The 18,975-nt window shown below is 40.3% G+C and overlaps 1 protein-coding gene across 6 annotated transcripts in view; it reads right to left on the reverse strand.

Annotated features, from left to right (window-relative positions):
• sptbn2 (spectrin, beta, non-erythrocytic 2) overlaps positions 1–18,975 on the reverse strand; it is a 43,264-nt gene that overhangs the window by 17,494 nt on the left and 6,795 nt on the right. For 4 of the 6 annotated variants that reach the window (XM_058086165.2, XM_058086163.2, XM_058086162.2 and 1 more), the window contains exons 2-5: positions 17,462–17,649; positions 474–625; positions 198–371; positions 10–101 (exon numbers count right to left, since the gene is read on the reverse strand). In XM_058086165.2, the coding sequence (XP_057942148.2) occupies positions 10–101; positions 198–371; positions 474–625; positions 17,462–17,618 (575 nt within the window). In that variant the 5' untranslated portion in view covers positions 17,619–17,649. Of the gene's footprint in view, positions 1–9; positions 102–197; positions 372–473; positions 626–13,305; positions 13,853–17,461; positions 17,650–18,975 lie in introns of those variants that run through there. The other 2 variants (XM_058086166.2, XM_058086164.2) reach the window with 1 other exon arrangement.

Raw genomic sequence — 18,975 nt, forward strand, 5'->3', positions numbered from 1 at the left:
ATTTCTCACCCAGCGGTTTTCATTTGGCACCAAAGGAGAAGAGCATCTTTAGCAGATTTCTTCTCTTTGTTGTCTTCTGTCTCAACACTGATGTCCTGAATCTGTGGCCATATCATTTATTTAGTTATGATGCCCACACATTAAATTACATTACATTGCATCAGGAGATGTTAGCATCTGTGGAGACTGAATGTTACCTGGAAGCGAAGAATGATGGTCCAGATGAGACCCAGTGTGAGACGATGGTTCCCATCCACAATGTCATGTGACCCCATGTTTTCTAGATGGACTTTTTGCTCCTTGAGGAACTGCAAGGCTTTATCAACATTCTCCAAGCAGTGGATACGCATGCGGCCCTTGGTAGGCTTTGGCTATAAGAAGAAAAAGACAAAAAAAAAGACTTTAAGCCTCCCTTAAAATGATTATATTTGATGCCAGAAGGGGAAGAGATTTTTATTTTGTGAGATACAGACCAGCTGTTCTCCTGAGAGCACTTCCAGCAGGCGGATAAGCATGCGGCCATCACGCAGGTCTGTGTATAAGTCACCAATTCGACAAGTTACACGGCCCAAGTGAGAGTTCACCCATTTGGTGAAGGTCTTCTTCTGTACAGCTTCACGTTCATCTGAAAGGGAAACACAAAGAGAGAGAGAGAGAGAGAGAGAGAAAGAAGGGATTTAATTCAACCAACGAGATTTACCCCTACTGCAGAACAAGGAACAAAGTTAGAATTTAAATTTCAGGAGTTCAGACAGATAAAATAATACATATTCAGTCAGTCGCATGTTTGTGACAAATAAACGTGAGAAAAATCTCCCTCACTTGTTTGTAAAGATGGAGCCGATATTGATATCAGGTTCCGATACCAGTGTAATTCACGGATCAAACATTTCTAATATCACCTGTGTTGATTTCCGGTCCATGAGCCACCTCTGTGTTTTAACGTTGCCAAAACAATATCAGCGAACACAACTCTGAACACTACCCAAAGCCTGTGGGTTATTACAATATCATACCTGCCTCCACAGAGGACTTCATTACCGCTTCTTATAAAATCAACAGTAATGATAACAGAGCGACATGAGAGTTTTGTGCCAAACAAGAGTTCCGTGTCGTCGTCAACTCGCGAGGCTGCTGAGCACTTGTGTGCGTGGAGACAGCTACGTTCGCCGATATTCTTCTTGCTATTATTTGCTGATATTCTTTTGGAGCGGTTGCATTAAAGCAAACAGAGCTATGGTGTTGGAATTGAAACGGTATCAGCATATATCCAAATTCAACTCCCGAGATTGGATCGAAAGTGATTTGATTGTGGATCAGTGCATCCGTATACAGAAAAGTCTCGTTATATCGATATCGGTTATATCGAAGTACTGCTTATTACGATACTATTTTCATTTCCCGGCAAATTTCCAGTCTTTTATGATATAATTAGTTCCGTTAGTACGATACCCGGTTATTATGATAATCCGGTTACTACGATGCCCTTTTCATCTCCCGCCAGCCAATTTGGTCTGCTTATATCGATACAAAAGCAGCTTAAATCAATCTTTGCTTAAGGATTTCAATACCAAAAAAGAACACGGCGAACGACTGCTTCCAGTCAACTTTATTTTTCACACTTCCACCACCAGAGCACAGCACACACACCGATTCCCGCACTTCCTGGTTCACAGGTCATGCTCAACCCGCCCCACATAGCTGGCCAAACACATGCCTGCAACAGAAGAACCAACTGACATAGCATACACACCTATTCCAACGAAGACACAAGCGTACAAATACATGTATTTAATTGTGTTGTATTCAGATATCTTTTTATTGCTTGCAATAATCACTGTTTTTCATATGTACATGCTGGCATTTGTGGTTTCTCTCGTGTGTATAGATTCTATACACACGAGAGAAACCACGAACGCAGTTGGTTCTTCTGTTGCAGACATGTGTTTGGCCAGCTATGTGGGGCGGGTTGAGCATGACCTGTGAACCAGGAAGTGCGGGAATCGGTGTGTGTGCTGTGCTCTGGTGGTGGAAGTGTGAAAAATAAAGTTGACTGGAAGCAGCCGTTCGCCGTGTTCTTTTTTGGTATTGAAATCCTTAAGCAAAGATTGATTTAAGCTGCTCGACATTGTTCTATACTATAGAACAATGACGAGTGCATTATTGCCCACTTTTAATGCAGTTCGGCACAGGATCGGATATATCGACAGCCTGGTTATATCGATATTTTTTCCGACTCCCGACAATATCGATATAACGAGACTTTACTGTACTTGTTCAATCCACTTTGGAGAGAAGGGGGTTTGAAACACTGTGTTTTCATGACATCATGAAAAAGACCACCATGTGTACACACACCCATCACTTCACAGAAGGCAGCTTTGCAAAACAAACAAGGGGCTTCGCTACCCATCTTAAAATTAAGCCTGCAGCTCTGCCAATTATTTTCTTCAGCAAAGAGGTTAGCCTAGCAAGTATGCTTGTGTTGTGTCTATGTGTCCTCTCCAAACCTTAATGTTACTTTATATCTGATTTATAACATCTAATATACTGGACAAGTGATCATAGTCGTTCTTGGGGCCATGTTCCTCCTAGGGTTTACCAAAGTACTTTCAATTGAAAGTGTCTCAATTTCAAGCTTGACGGCAACACACTACACAATTGTAGGACCTCTGCAACTAATTTAAAATTGTCAAAAAATAGTATAATAAGGGACCTTTAAATATTTAGCCCAATTTTTGATTCATTAAAATTTGATGATTGTATATAAGTGATATGAGTATAGCTGAGATATTGTACAAATGTATGTCGTTATAGTAGATAATGCTATAAAAAGTCTAGCAGCAGTTCAGACATATGGACCAGGGGAATAAGAAGCTAATCCTGCTCTACCAGCTAACAAGGTGCCCTCATTTGAAGAACATTAGGCCACACTTCCTTTTAAAAATACTATTCTAGTGTGGCACTTAATGCAATTCATAATCCAGGAATTGTGACATCATGTAAAAAAAGTAAAAAAAAGCTCAAGAATAAGACATTGTATTTAACTAAACAGCTTAAATATTAAGAGATAATCAAATAAAAATCAACCACATTGTTAGTTTATTAATAGATAAAGTCCAAAAGGGTAAAGTTCAGAGAGCGATATTATGAAACATAGGAAATTGTGCAATCAACCAACCAACACTACCAACCACTTACAAAAAAAACTGATTCTGAAATTTCACTTGAAGCTGCTATGGTGGTGTAATACCACAGAAATTGAACAGTTGCACTATTGCAGGATGAACATCCTTCCTCTTTATGAGTGCTTTCACGTTGAAGGTGAAAATAATAATATTTGCACAAATGATGTTGTATTGTAATACATTTACATTTGGTCACTGGACATTTAAGTCTTCTTTCTGGCCTTTTTCCATTTTGAGGATGATCACCAGCACATTAATTCTAAGACTAGCCCAACTAATCATGGAGGAAGCGACAATGAATTATTTTGCAATATTTGGTATATGGCTCACTAAGCACCAAGAAGGAAGCAGATTACTGAATGGAGAAGGCAAAGAGAAAATCTTTGCGGCTTTTTTGTTTGCACAGCTTGTTCAAAGCAGGATTATTATACCATTATAATGCCTGCTCGTTTTGTACAACATGAATGGGGGTGGAATTTCCCACACTGAGTGAGCAATACAGGTTGTTGGAGAATCAAATTATCATAGGTCGAAAAAGGGACATCCAGAACAAAAAGACGATAAAGAAGGCTACATGACACACCCTTGATTATGGATTAGCAGTATATGATTTATGAATCACATACTGGGGTGGCACTGAACTGGCATTGTGCACTCCTACATGGAAAAGGCAAGGCGATATAAGGCTGGGGCCAGTTTTAGTGCACTATGACACAAATAGCCGGAATGGGGTTATTTGTCATTTCTAAGACGGTCTCCAAGGTAGAGGCAAATTATGGCTAAGGAGAACCAATGTGAATTACCAACTATAAAACTCTAGAATGTTATCCTGAGATGTTAAAGTATATTTGAAATGAGATATAATTAGCAATTAAAAAAAAAGGTCAAATTTCACAGCTTCACTCTATCATGGTTTATAAAAACAACTAAATTAATAAATCGGGCTGCACGGTGAACGAGTGGTTAGCACGCAGGCCTCACAGCTAGGAGACCCCAGCTCGATTCCACCCTCGGCCATCTATGTGTGGAGTTTGCATGTTCTCCCCGTGCATGCGTGGGTTTTCTCCGGGTACTCCGGTTTCCTCCCACATTCCAAAAACATGCTAGGTTAATTGGTGACTCCAAATTGTCCATAGGTATGAATGTGAGTGTGAATGGTTGTTTGTCTATATATAAGCGGTAGAAAATGAATGAATAAATGAATAAATCAGCCCCGTTTCATGGTTCACAAAGTCCTCTTAGTGCAGCTCTGATGAGCATGTGGTTTGGTGCTGTCCCTTATGAGTACAGAAAGCAGGAAGGATGGGTGGAGAAGCTACAGTAAGTGTGAAGGAGGTATTATGTAAATTAGCCAGATTGTCACAAATCGCAGATTATCTTAGCTTGCTAAAAGACATTTTCTAACATAGGCAGCAAACATAAAAATGACTTGGTCAGGTAATTTCACATTTCATGGTTGGGTAGGCACTCTGGAGACCCAAATATGTGAATATAAGCAATTACATATTTTATAAACATATCACCCATGGCTTAGAGCAGAGGTAGGGAACCTATGGCTCGGGAGCCAGGTAGGGCTCTTTTGATGACTGTATCTGGCTCTCAAGCATTTCTTACCACTATAAAAATTTATTTTTGCTAACATTTTAAAGTAAACCATCACAGAAATGACTGTTGAAAATAATATTCAAAATCAACAACTTTTTTATGCATTTTAATTCGTCCATCTATATTCTGCTGCAATACGGCCAACCATATCTATCTTTCCTGATGATATTTTCCAGGTCAAACACCAAAACTTGATTATTACTGGGTAATGCTGTAGTCTACCTCGGTCATTGAGATGTCAAAAAAACATGTAAATGTAAACTTTCCTCCTTTAGTCAAATAGCTAAAGCTGCAGAACCAAGCCTTCTGACAAAGATGGCCAAAAGAATGAAATACGTCTACGGAGTACGGTGCAAAACTATGCAGCAGCAGAAGTTGTATTAATGGCAACAAGTATTTGATTTATTATTAGACACTGCGCTGCTCACGAAAGTGTGCTGGCCACACCCCATTGGCGTGGGGTAGTGTGCCTGGTCTACACAATTAGAGCCCATTATCTAAAACTGTTGGTCTTACATAAAAATGCACACATTTTATTGCATTCAATGTTTAAAAAAAATGTATATGGCTCTCACAGATACACATTTTAAAATATCTGGCCTTCATGGCTCTCTTAGCCAAAAAGGTTCCCGACCCCTGGCTTAGAGGTACAAAGTGTGAACAGTAGTTTGTGTTTTCTACTACCGCAACAATCAACATTGTTGACTGTGTATTTCTCATGTGCACTATACAAAATGTACAATGGAAACAAAAATATTGTGGCAATACGGTGGAGGGGGCGACATTCCTGCATAAGCTTTGTCATGTTATGACAGAACCCTTCAAGTTGAGATGCAGACAGTGGGGCAGTGGACAGTAGTCTCGCAGATGACATGCCGCAATCGTTCCCAATGGAGTGCTCCTAATGACAAGGCAAGAGATCAGGAAGATGGCCAGACACCAGACACATCAATGATGGGCTTGCTGGTTGTAATAAGCAAACACAAACGTTGTGCAGCTGTTTCCTCCCCCCCCAAAACGTGGCGCTTGTAGGTTGTGTTACTTGTGCATGGACGGATGAAAATAAGTGGAAAAAGTTTCAATCATCAGTCAGAGATCAAGATTTGACTATGAAGTCTTTTGTTCAATAGCCAGCGCTTTTTCTGTTTTGTACGGTGATAATAATCCTTGTCTGGCTGTCCACTGTTTTGCAATGGCGTCGATCATGTTTAGTGTTTAGACTAATCACACAATGAAGTGTATTTCTCTGAAAGAAACCTGAAAGATTCTGTATCTGTGTTGCACAAAATATAAAATATTAGGCTAAAAACACACACAACCCTACACTGCCTTTGATTTATTAACCCAGACTAAGTTTACTATGTTCAAGTTCTGCCAAAGCTTTGTGTTGTGGCCAAGTACAAGCAATTAAGCGTCTATTGCTCTTTCAACAATGATAAACTCGGTTCTGGTTGTCCAACAAAAGATTAAGAAATGCATATGTGAGTGTGTGTGTGTGTGTGTGTGTGTGTGGGTGGGAGGGGGGGGCGTTCTTTAAATTCTGGCTACTGACACTGAGTTCACTGTATGGATCACTGCTCACACTGCTGTGCGGCGTGACACTGCACTTTGGGCTCCAGTGTCGTCATTGAGGGCAAGAAGTGACTCCATCTGTAAATAGCTCACCATAGTAAGCATTTCACATGGCATGAAAGTCAAGCAAGTGCATTCTTTGTGTCTTTTCTCTCTGACTGATACGGTGGAGCATGCTGGACTACTTTGATAAGATATCATGACCGATACCAAGAGACCTAGTTCATGATTTTCCTCCCGCATAATTCCTGGACGTAATGCCCTTCTGACTTGCAATCTCACCCTGAACTTGCATTAATGATTGCTTCTGGTTCTTCGTGTCCTCAGAAAGAATGGGTAAACAAACATCTGCTTTAATCTGTTTAATGACCTTCTCTCGGACATTCTCTCTGTGCCAAAGGACTGTGGGAGTTGTATTTGAGGAAAACCAGATTTGTGCTATTGTATGTACAAACGATACGCACCGCCTTAAGAGGAATACTTGTTAATTGCAAGATCCAAACTATAAATGACACATGAAAAAGGTGTTTTCACCAGCAACACTAAATATTTGCCTTAACTAAATATTAGGGTTGTGAGAAAAAAAAGTGTGGTAACAAAATTTAACATCAATAATGCATGCACTTCACGTAAAGCCACATCTTTCAGTTATGATGGCAAGCGGCGCACAATAGAGTACCCCCAGTCACACAGAGTCAGTAGTGCAATTCCAACACCCAGGGCTCTACATTAAAAACCAAAATGACTTGCCCATAGGGAATCCTTAAGGTGAGAACTACTTGCCCAAACTTGCCCCATGTAAAATGAAAAGACTGCCATAATGATATCATGTAATTTTTTGTGGCATCACATGAGAATCTCAAATAAATAAAATAATAAAATAAATAATACTGTAGCGTTGCGTGTGTGTTGTATTCCGGGCTGTAGTTTCATGCATGGACGCTGGGGGGCAGTCATGTTCAGCTCGCGGTCTTGGAGCGGGCGTTTTGGGACCAAAGAAGAGGAACGAGAGGGAAAAACGAGAAGTTCGGTTGCCGTGCGCCCAGCTAGTTAGTTAAGTCTGCAACAGGCCAGTAAGTTGTTTTTCATGCTGCCTTGGAAATAAAAAAACATACAACGATAGAGGTGCATCACTTTTTGCTGTTTCCTTCAGAATTAGACGATGTTGGCAGCGACGCCATTGATGGATGTTTTCGTAGTAAAACGATCGCTGATTGGTTGATCGCGAACAACGGGTGTGGGTAAAACGCGGACTGTGGATTACGGACCGCGGTCTAAATAAACGATTCTGATTGGTCCATTGCAAGGATTGCTTTGCAAATTACCACCGGAATTACGCAGTCCGTGTTTTACTAACACCCAACAAGAACCACTTTAAAAAAACTCTTGGCAGTATGGCATGCCAAAGTGCACTTGCTCGACGGGAATATCACTGTTTGGATTTACTTGCCCCAATTTTGTTTTAACTTGCCCCGGGCCATCGGTACATCGTTATTGTCGAGCCCTGAACACCATACAGTATATGTATCTCCAACTCACAAACACCTCTCTGGTCAGCTCATTATTGGAACAATACTTCAGCAAGGTGCATTCCCTGACATGACGGAAATCACAAAAATGCCCTATTTGTGTGTGTATGTGTAGTCTACATACAGTGAACACAAAGACAAATAAAAAGAGGATGTGTATTCAACTTAAGTTACAGGGTGTGTTTGAATGCAACCCTTCACGACTCAATACATATTAAGTGTGTTCTGCTACTATTAAAGATACTAGCGTTACGAAAATATATTTTTAGATGTGTGGTTTCCCTTAGCATGAAATACATACAATTATGTCCTCTCATTTGTCATAAAATTTGATAGTGGCGAATGAATTAATCATGGTTAATTTGAAAATTGTGATTACTTTGATTAAAATTTTTCATTTTCCATTCCTACTAAAATTACATTTTCTATCCATCTTTAATCCAGATCTTCTGTTGTGAATCAAATGCTTTCAACAGTTTTCGTCACCACAAATTTGCCTTGATTTTCGTACACTGTCATGGTCAAACTAGCCCTTTTGCCCTGTGCTGTATCGTTCAAATATGAGTGTCCAAACGAAGCACTCTACGCATTGCTGATTCACTGCCCCTGCATTTGCTATGTCAAATTACTCTTGCACTTACTAATTATTCTTCATTCCTTATGACTACTTCAAGTATTACGTAATCTGTACTCGCTCAAGCAATTTTTCTGTCCTTTTTCCTAATTATTTATTGATTGTGACTGTTAAATAACTCGCCACGGGGCATAAAAAAAGTTTTGAAGTGCCAGCAATTTGATAAAGAGGGTGAGAAACCCCATTGAATTCCATCTCGCTGTGACGTGTAAGAAATCTGCATCAACAATAAGCTTCATCCATTCATCATATATAATTTCACATTGTATTTTGCATGTAAACTATAGTTCTTCCCTAAAAAAGTTTTTTTTGTCAGTAATGTTTGTGGGTGTTTGGAATGGATTCATAGGATTTGTATTATTTTGTATGCAAACATTTTTTTATTTTTTTTTCCATCAAGCCTTTTCGAAGTCATTATCATAAATTCCGGACTATTGGGTGCACCTGAATATAAGACCCACCCCATCAAATTTAAAAAGAAAAACATTTTTGCACTTGTAAGCCACAGGTGTCTACGATGTAACATGGAATATTTACACAAAAAGACACACTATAAACCTTGCAATCCTACCCCCACTCAGTGTTCCCAGCATCACTCATGTGACTACTTGATCAAACCTACTCAGGATTTGTCAGATCAATACACAATCGCTCCGCAAGACTTCAAAACGAGAATATTAAGTGTCCACCGTACTACTCCAATTCACTACTTTGTGAATCTCCACTCTAAACCTGATGGGAACTGTAGTTCTTTTAGCCATAAATTAGCTGCATCATTTACAGTAATAATGACAATCGAGGTACCACTGTAATTTAACCCAGCCCTTTTCAAATTGTGAGGCCGGCCTCTCCTTGGAGTCACCAGAAGACTTCATACGCACAGTAGCTTCACATAAATAAAAAATATATATATATTTCAAACCTGTCAGTTATAAGGCAAAATAGCCCTACAGTGAGTCAAAAAGATGCGAATGAGGAGAAAAACTCAAAATATGCTCTGGAAAAAAAAAAATTCCAGGGAGAAAGGAGGCCCAAGGTATATTATATTGTGTGAGGGGAGGCTTACATTATATATATAGAAAAACACCTGGATTAGTGTGGTGTATATTCACACAAATGTACCAACTGTGCAAAAATCTATGGGCAACATTAGATTGCAATTCTATAACTTGACATATACAATATATAAATATAACTACAATACTATCCAGCACAGGACAGACATTATGTTTTAAATAAAACTACAGTGCACTATTTGTGTTAGTGTATCCATCTTTCCATTGGCTACTTCCTGGTTTATGGATGACTCCATAATGATTCAGGGAGTAGGCGGTATCACTGATGCTACAGTGACTCAAACCAGAAAAACATAAATCCAGCTCCTTGCCAAAAGTATACAGGTTCTTTTTTCCATCACTCCAATAATTTGTGTTCATGTGTGCAAAATGGTACTCATACATGCACATGATGCATGTCTTCGTACCTCTCTGGCTGTGAAAACGGAAGTGCAGATGCTCAGCTTCTGACTTCGAAAGGAGGGCTGTGGTAAAACTGCCACCTTGCAACATGAGGTATGCACTGTTTTTTTCCCCCCCACACTTTTAACCGCCTGAGGTCACACGTATAGCAAACACCAACAAGTTCCATCTTCATAAAATGACACAAGGCTGACAGACCACTGTAACATTGAGACATCTGTTACAGAATGGTCGTTTGTGTCCTTTGGGAAGACAGTGAAGATATAAATGCACCACACCACACCATTTGCAGCTGCAATTGATAATGGGGAAGTTAAGGGAGGCAGGGACGGACCAAGGCCGATCTCACAGGAGAGGAGACAAAAACAGCGGCCTCTTAGCCACAACATCTGGACCGAAAACAGGGGGTGGAACGTCAACAACACAGCAATTGTCCCTCAACCTCTAAATTGGACACGTTCTTGTGACACACTGCCCAGAGCCAACTGTCAATGTTAGCATAACTGTACAAACAAAAAGAGGGCTTTTTTTTTTTTATTTGAGTTGTGTGCTTGTGCGCGTTGAACCCTCACAGAAGTAACGTGACTCTGAGATACAGCTACAGGGCCCTTGAGCAAGAGCTTTCAATATATGATGTTACAACACTCTGCTCACAGTAGGCTTGAAACTTGACCTCTACACCAAAATCTATAGAATGACGATGCAAAGCTGAAAAAACGTTCATAATACTTTGCTTTTAAATGAGCTGAAAAAACTAGGCGTGCAAAAGGAAAAAGGCTTGTGGTATCAGTCCATTTTTTGTGTGGTTTATCATCTCTCTTTTAATAAATAATCAAGTTCTAAATGTCACTGTGCTGAGTAAGAATTTGGTCATACTTTGAGAAAGAGTCCAAAAGTCCACAAACTTTAGCTCTGAGGATAAAGGGAGCAAGTAAAAAAAAAAAAAAAAAGTTTGGATGGGATGCCAAATCCCATACGAAACTACAAAACCTTCATGATGTAAATTTGCACTTCTGCAATGATGACACAACCACACAATAGAATATGCATATTGCAATCATGAGAATAATGAATATTAAAATAGCAAATCAGAATCTCAATTTTATAATCTCCAGGTTAAAATAAACAATGAGCATGACCACAAAAAATATTTTCCCACAGATGTAACTTTAACGATGTGGCCAACACTTTCCTTCCAGCTATCTACTTTAACTGTAGTTAATGAGTTACTTGCCTTATCCTAGATTATATTCACACTCATGCTTTATATGCTTAAGCCCTAGACCGACTTGAACCTGAGAAATTATTTGTTTGCTGATGAAATGGGTGTGATTATAACCTTTTATCGCCGTCTTGCTAAATGGTGGTACACAAAGAAATATACAACAATAAAGTTGAACCTCGGTATGCCCCCGTTTTCATTGAAAAGGATTGCTAAGAATTATTCTAGCTTGTTGTACAACCAAACAGGGCGCCTAAAAAAACTGGTCCACAGAATGGAGCGACCAAACAAAGTATCCAAAAGCACTGCGTATTTATTTTATTAAGTATGGCTGCAAAAAAAGTTGCAAGTGCCAGAACTTTGATAAAGTGTTGACCAACTTTATAAAGGAAAAAGTAATGTCAAATTACTGATTCATTTATCAGTTTCATTCATCATTTATGTGTATTTTGCTTGTTTATTGCATGTAAAACTATAATCACTCGGATGTTTCCAGTGCCTGCAATACAGTCATTATATTTACATTATCTGTCATTGGAAAAATGTATCAGCTTTTAGTAAGTTTCGGTTTTTGTCTGACCTTTTGGATTGTATTGACAACGAATGCTGAGATACCGCTGTAAAGACTTTCACCACTTCTGAAGATTATGCATGTTAGCCAATTTAACATGACCTGATCTGAGTTTTAACACTTTTGTTACCAACCAGACTGCACTGACTGCACCTAGACCAGGGGTCGGCAACCTTTACTATGAAAAGAGCCATTTTACCCAATGCCCACTGAAGAAAAATAGCCTGGAGCCGCAAAACATATAGTATGTTTAAAACAACATTGGAGGGAATTTGGGGGTATCAAAGTAGTTCAGATAAGAAAAGACGAGTTGGAGTACTCTTGCTAGTTTTGGAGATAAACTTACATAAATGTATGTGTAAACTACTGTAAACGTAAAAACAAGTTCCCATGCCGCTGTTTTTAAATTATCTCGAATTTATTTTTTAGATTTGTAGGTAAGTATTACTTGTTTTCCTTCATGTACTGAACTGGATAGCAGTCAGAACTCACTCAGGATGCATTCATGGTCTCAGACAAAGTTGGATTTTTTAAAACTCATTACAAAAGACGTGCATTTTCCCCACTCGGGTGTTAAAAATATTCAAGCATCGCAAAGGGAGCCACAATAAAGAGGTTGAAGAGCCACATGCGGCTCTGGAGCCGCAGGTTGCTGACCCCTGACCTAGACAATACTTAACAATTGGAAACATAGGGAACCTCTATGTGCAGAACAATATGGGGCACGTATCAATTTCTGTGAATCGTTAAAACTCAGACACTCAACTATGTACATGAGAAAATCAAGTCAACATCGGGAGTGAACACAAGGATGACTGAGTGACACAAAGAATGAGCCTAAAGTGTAGTCAAACTGGAAATACAAGGAGGAGTTACTAATAAGACTCTATGCGTGTGAGCATAAGTATATATTTACACATATTCCCTGTACGCATACATGTACAGTCTGTTCTTAACACATTTTTACAGACTTGTAAAGAGTCGCAATATTCCACTTGAATGAATACGTGCACAGATCTGTAACTCCATGCAGTAATGTCAAACATGCAGCATGAGGAGATTGCCCCTGAAGGTGTCTCCTGCCTTAAGAGACCAACCAATTGGGAACCGGAAGCTTTCAAACACTGAGATCTTGATGCACACTACAAATTAATAGGGCAGTTGCATACATTGTAATATCACATCATAGATACACTAACTTACTACTAACTTATGGCCTGTGAACAAAAACCTTCCCACAGGAATAACTAACTCCTTTTCTCATTTTAATAGAGTTAATACCAAATTAAATATACATTGGGTTAGTTGAAGGAGTGTGCAGTGTGTGTGTATAGGACCGAACCATGCATTGTAATAAGCTCTAAAAAGGACAGGTGGCCTGCTAATCAGGTGCTTCATGCTGCCTGCTTTAGACACATTTGTCTATGACGCCTTTTCTCCGCCACTACAAATCTCATTTTCAAAGGTTTTCTGTAAGTTACCTTAGCAAGTTGTAACGGCTCTTACCTTGCAGCTGTTTGAACCTTCCTTCCAGGATGTTGGAGTATTGCACCTGATTGACAAATGCAGCAGGAGACAAGCAGGGCTCCCTATCCCTGTGCTCCCACTCCATGGCCTTTCCCTCCCAGATATTCCGTTCAGATACTGTATAAACGTGGGTTCCCCAGCATAGCACAGCAAAGGGAAAACCTGCCCACTTAAGACCGCATCAAATCCTTTCAAGGGCTTTAAAGAAGATCAACCTTTTGTATATCCAGAACGTCGTGGTTTACCAATTCCTCCAGTAAGGGACAAGATGAGCTTGAAAAAGTTTGAATCCTCTGCCTTGTCCAATGAAAACTTACTTAAAAAAATAAAAACTGAAGAACAATATGTTCTCTGTTGTACCTCTAGCGTACTATTTCAGCACACTTGTGAAGATAAAAAAAAATGCAATTGCTTGCGGTTCTAGCTCAGTATCCCTCCCAACTCTTCTACCTCACATTTGCTGGAGAAGAGCACAGCAGAGAAGGCTAACAGGCTGTGGTCGGCTTGCTGTGTAAACAAAGCCTGCTGTGCCCTACTCGGCTCATTTGCATAAGGTGTGCTTCTGTGGGAGGAGCCATGAAAAGAATGGTGGACGGCTGAGGGGGAGGTGTGGAGGTGGACTAAACCATTAGGAGTGCTTCGCCGTGTAACCGAAGACAGATTACTCACTGCCACCTTAATTCCATGGAGCAGAAGGGGGTGTGGCCTGCCAAGAAGGCACAATCACGAAAGTGTGTTCTTATCCGGTGTCTCACTGTGTGTTTCCTTCCCTCTTTCCTCGATTATTATTCCGTGACAACATTTATTCTTCCTTTTTTGCTCATGGGCTCAACAGTGCGATTAAACACTTGAGGCATGAGGGCAACACAACAAGCTCTTTCTTGTCCAAGTAGAAAATGATGGCTCTTAAGGGTAAAACCATTACAGTCAAACATTATTAACACATTTGATGTCAGCCCAGATGAAGACAACTATAGAAATAGTTTTGTACATTTTGCTATATACTATAATTTACTTATGGAAAATCATGCTATGCACAAGATAAGTTCATTATGAGTCTACATGTGCAAAACATTACACAAGTCCATAAAGGATGTAAGGACTTAAGGTCATGACCTTTCTTCATCTGGTGACCTTTGCTCTGGCCGGGTGGGGGGGCAGAGTTAAAAGGGACTGTTTGTTTTTTTTTATCTCTATCCTGATGAGCAAGGAGCATCTGGTTCGGTCTCATTAGGAAATTAACTGCCCTGGGCCTTACGTGTCTGTGTGTTTATGGTGGGAGTTTGGGGTAGGCTGGGTGGGGGGGGGCTAATGAGATCCAAAGAGCTTGCTCGCTTCTGGTGGCAAAGAGAAAAAGCACAGAGATGCACTGAATAACACTGAACCACCAGAATCCATCATAGCCTGCTGAATGGAAACAAGGACAAAACAAGGGGCACCAGGCAGCAAGAGCAGTGAAGGAAGAGTTGAAGTGTCAATATTCTCCACGGTAAAACACTGCTGCTTCAACAGCTGAGTCAGTGCAAACAAACGAAACACACTCCAAACAGTGAGTGGATCCCACAGAAGAAAGTACAGTTGATTTCTCAGGAGAATTTCCAATAACTCAGGTGGGTATTTACGTCAACTCCAAGGCAACACTAAGCAGCAAGCGACTCCTGTACAGTGTATAAAAGGGTATAACGCAAAAAAGAACCCAATCACAATACCACAATACAGGGAGTCTGAATAAGGCTAAGCAGCAGAGTACATACAGGATGCATGTCTTGGAAGCTGTAAAAAGGGGGGCGGTGCGTTGGCCCAGGGGGGAAATAGTTACCGCAGCATGTCAAAGAATGTGAACATCAAGTCTGTACTTGTCTACCGGAGATGGTATCACAAGTATTACAAGTGTGCACACTTTTGGGTGATATTCAGGCAGGTGACAAAACCTCCTGTGGCTCTGTTGTATTTTACGCCAGCTATGACATAATGCTTTTCCGTCAAAACAGAAGACAAAGCAATACAGGTGGATGTGCTTTATCACCTTGAATGTGTATATGAACAATATTAACATATTTTGCACATTGTTTAACGATTGTACTTTTTAGTAAAGCATAATACTATGTACGTTCTTGTTTGTTGCTCCCTCTGCTGGGTTGTCTGCAATACTGCAACTTGTTATGACTAAACATGAATTCTATTTCAACGGAAGGTAAACAGGGCAGTTCAACACACACACACACACACACACACACACGCAACAAGGATTTCTTTTTGAGCCAACTAAGTTCAAGCTGTCATCCTACTACCAAACATGTACTGGGTGATTTTTAATCACTCTGAAAATAGTCAGAAAAAGTGTGTCACCACCTCATTTTTTTTCACTGTGGTGTATTGACAGTGCAGCACCCTGATTTGCCCTGCTTTTGGTTCTATTTCTGTCGTGTCCTATAATGACAAAATTGCATCTCTTGGGTTATGTGGAATTACACGAGTACCTCAAACTACACAGCCTAATTAGATTGGTTCAGATAACTATTGGTCTGTGATTCTTTTCCCTTTCCAGTGTCTTTTTTAAGCATTTTATTGATCTTCTTATCATTCCAAGACTCTAACAGCCACTGATTCCTGGTGGCAGCCCTGGGGTCCACAATTTGTTTTTTTATTGGCCCATGACCTGCTTTAGAAAAAAAAGGAAAAATCTAAAAATGGCCAAAAATTATTCCAAAACATCTAGCTACCTCATCATCTATATGATATCATGGAAGAGAAAATGAACATCACAAAAAGCTCAGAGAGACAGAAAAGCTCCCACATTGGACTGGCATGAATTATGGACAAAATATGAGCACCGGTGGTCAACACAGACATAATAATGTCATCAAACTTCATACAATCACAGTGAATGTGAAAAATACAAGTCTATTTTTGGCAGCATCGACCAAAGTAACTTTGACTTTGTCCAGAGCGCAACTATGATGCGTTCAATGACCTATGGGAAACACTCAATAAAGAGTCATGCAACCTATGGGCTTTGAACAATACAGTATATTATTTTCCAGTAAAATAACAGCCCTTATTTCCAAATTGAAATATATTTACATATTATTTGATGGCGTTAAAATGTGTCTTTTCTTTAATCATTGCTTTTGAAAGCTCTACATTGTCCAGTTCGGCCCCGCCCTGGCGGCTGTTTTAAATCAAACTTTGTTTAAACTCAACATATGATGATGATAATGATAATGATTAGGCTCTTAGGTTTCTACCGCTTATCATCACGAGGGTCGCGGGGAGTGCTGGAGCCTATCCCAGCTGTCTTCGGGCGAGAGGTGGGTTACACCCTGGACTGGTCGCCAGCCAATCACAGGGCACATATAGACAAACAACCATTCACACTCACATTCATACCTATGGACAATTTGGAGTCGCCAATTAACCTAGCATGTTTTTGGAATGTGGGAGGAAGCCAAAGTACCCGGGGAAAACCCATGCATGCACGGGGAGAACATGCAAACTCCACACAGAGATGTCCGAGGGTGGAATTGAACTCGGGTCTCCTAACTGTGTGGCCTGTGCGCTAACCACTTTGCAGTATTTATCAATAATACAGTGAAAATTAAGAAAATGTGAATATTTACTTTGCAAGCGATTTGGCTGTGTGCCCCTTAAATAATGAAGAATAATGTAAAATAATGTAGTCTGGAGCGCTACAGTGTGTAACATCTGGAAGTCTCCCAAAACTGTTCAACTTTAAAGTGAGGGTGAACCCAAATCGAATGAATTATTAAGGACAACACTTGGACTCGAGTCTGCTCAGACTGGGGTGATCTGATCACAAGTGGATAGCTCTTACTAAGGTGTGAGCTGGGCAGGAGCATTGTGAACTGGTCACTCACTGGCCTGCATTTGGAGATGGGTTGAATCACATGCAGCATAATTGTTTATCAGAGTGAAGGCAAATGTGGTTGACAAAAGGCCACCTAATCAGCAGCCCCATCAGGGACTATTAGTTCATGATGGATTGAATGCTATCCAGACTGTAGGGGCTAGGAAGATAAGGTCAGGATGTGACCAGGGCAGCGTGGATATAGAAAACATCCTCTGCATCTTCATCAATCGTCATTATTTCATAATTCTGCACATTGAACGATACCTGCAAGAGCCTTGATGCGCGAGCGCTCAAAGAGGCGTGCGGAACTGTTTTCGTTGTCCCAATCGGTCTCTGCTGCCAGGTCCCAGCGGTTGTTGATGTCATTGTACTGTTGCTGGATCTCTAAGCTGTCAAAGTCTGTCGGCGAGATGGTGCTCATGGTGTCCAGGCAAGAGGAAAACTCATCCAACCTAAAGTCAAAAAATTCAAAACACACACACAGAAAAGTCAGTGCACACTGGGGAGGTGGAGGATAGTGTATAAAAGCTGCGTCTGACAGCTACATTATAGCTTTATGTTCTACATTAGACAGTTGCTTTTATTGGATAGCTCGCTACCAGAACTTAAGAAATTTGCTTTTTGATACAGATGCCAGTAGATTCGGCCAAATAACCTAAACAACTATTTCTGTAATGATGTTTGGAAAATATAGAGATAGATTAGAATTGGCTGATTCAACACCATAATTGGGACCTTTCACAAAAGTCTAATTTAATGCCAATGCATTCAGTGTGCATATAGTAGTGCAAAATGTTCAATCAATAGTATAGTCAAAAATCTATATCACAACAGAAAATCCCATCTATCCTTTGTGCACAAATGCCCAATGAGGATTGTACAAAGGATTACACCCCACTCACGTACTTTACTAATACCTGTTTGTTGTGTCTGGGGCTCACACACAGGACTTTTGGAAGGGGAGACGAGAGCGCTGAGAAAGCCCGGACCGTCAACCCCACATTCAGCGCAGCTCTTCAGGCCGAGAGATTGAGGTTTACTAACGTACACACTTGAGCAAATTCCAGACGGAGTGTGACGATATCTCGATATGCGCGAAAAACAGAAGCTGAAAGCCTACAAGTCAAACTTGAGCTTTGATACTTCAGTGAAAAGCAACATCAGCTGGTGGAAGAGTGAAGTCAAAGCAATCTATGTAACTAAAAGCAGTGAAACACAAACAGGTTGCCATTAGAAACGCAGAAAAACTCACCAATGCTCTCATTACATGCCAACAATGTTCAATAACTTGGTGGCTGGTATATACAGTACACAAGTACTGACAGGTTATTAAAGCAATGACAGCCACCAGTCGGTTTCGAACCGTCAATGCGCGCTGTGACGTATGACACTTCAAACACAATCAGTCATGTGATACTTGCAATGCCATACAATCACCGAAGCACTATTTTGAAGGATGTCGGACACAAGCTTTGAGGCTTTGGACTCATTTAATCATCTCTAGTTTTACAGTACTGATGAAGTACTCTGCTATATGTAAGAACTATTTAACAAAAGTTAAATACCGTACACTGGAAACACAACGAATATACACAGCCACTTGCAGCGCCATCATCCAGAGCTAGTAAGCCAAAAAGGGGCCTGGGCCTGAAGAGACCAGTGTGGGGGCTCTACTTAAGTCAAAGTCAATCACTCATGGCATAACTGTGTATATTTCCAAGGACCTGCGGCCATACAGCGTTGTCGAGAATGACGGGTTTCGCTTTATGATGCGCACT

This window comes from Doryrhamphus excisus, linkage group LG21 (genome assembly GCF_037039965.1).
Source record: "Doryrhamphus excisus strain RoL-2023G ecotype Guam linkage group LG21, RoL_Dexc_Guam_v1.1, whole genome shotgun sequence".
NCBI lineage: Eukaryota > Metazoa > Chordata > Actinopteri > Syngnathiformes > Syngnathidae > Doryrhamphus > Doryrhamphus excisus.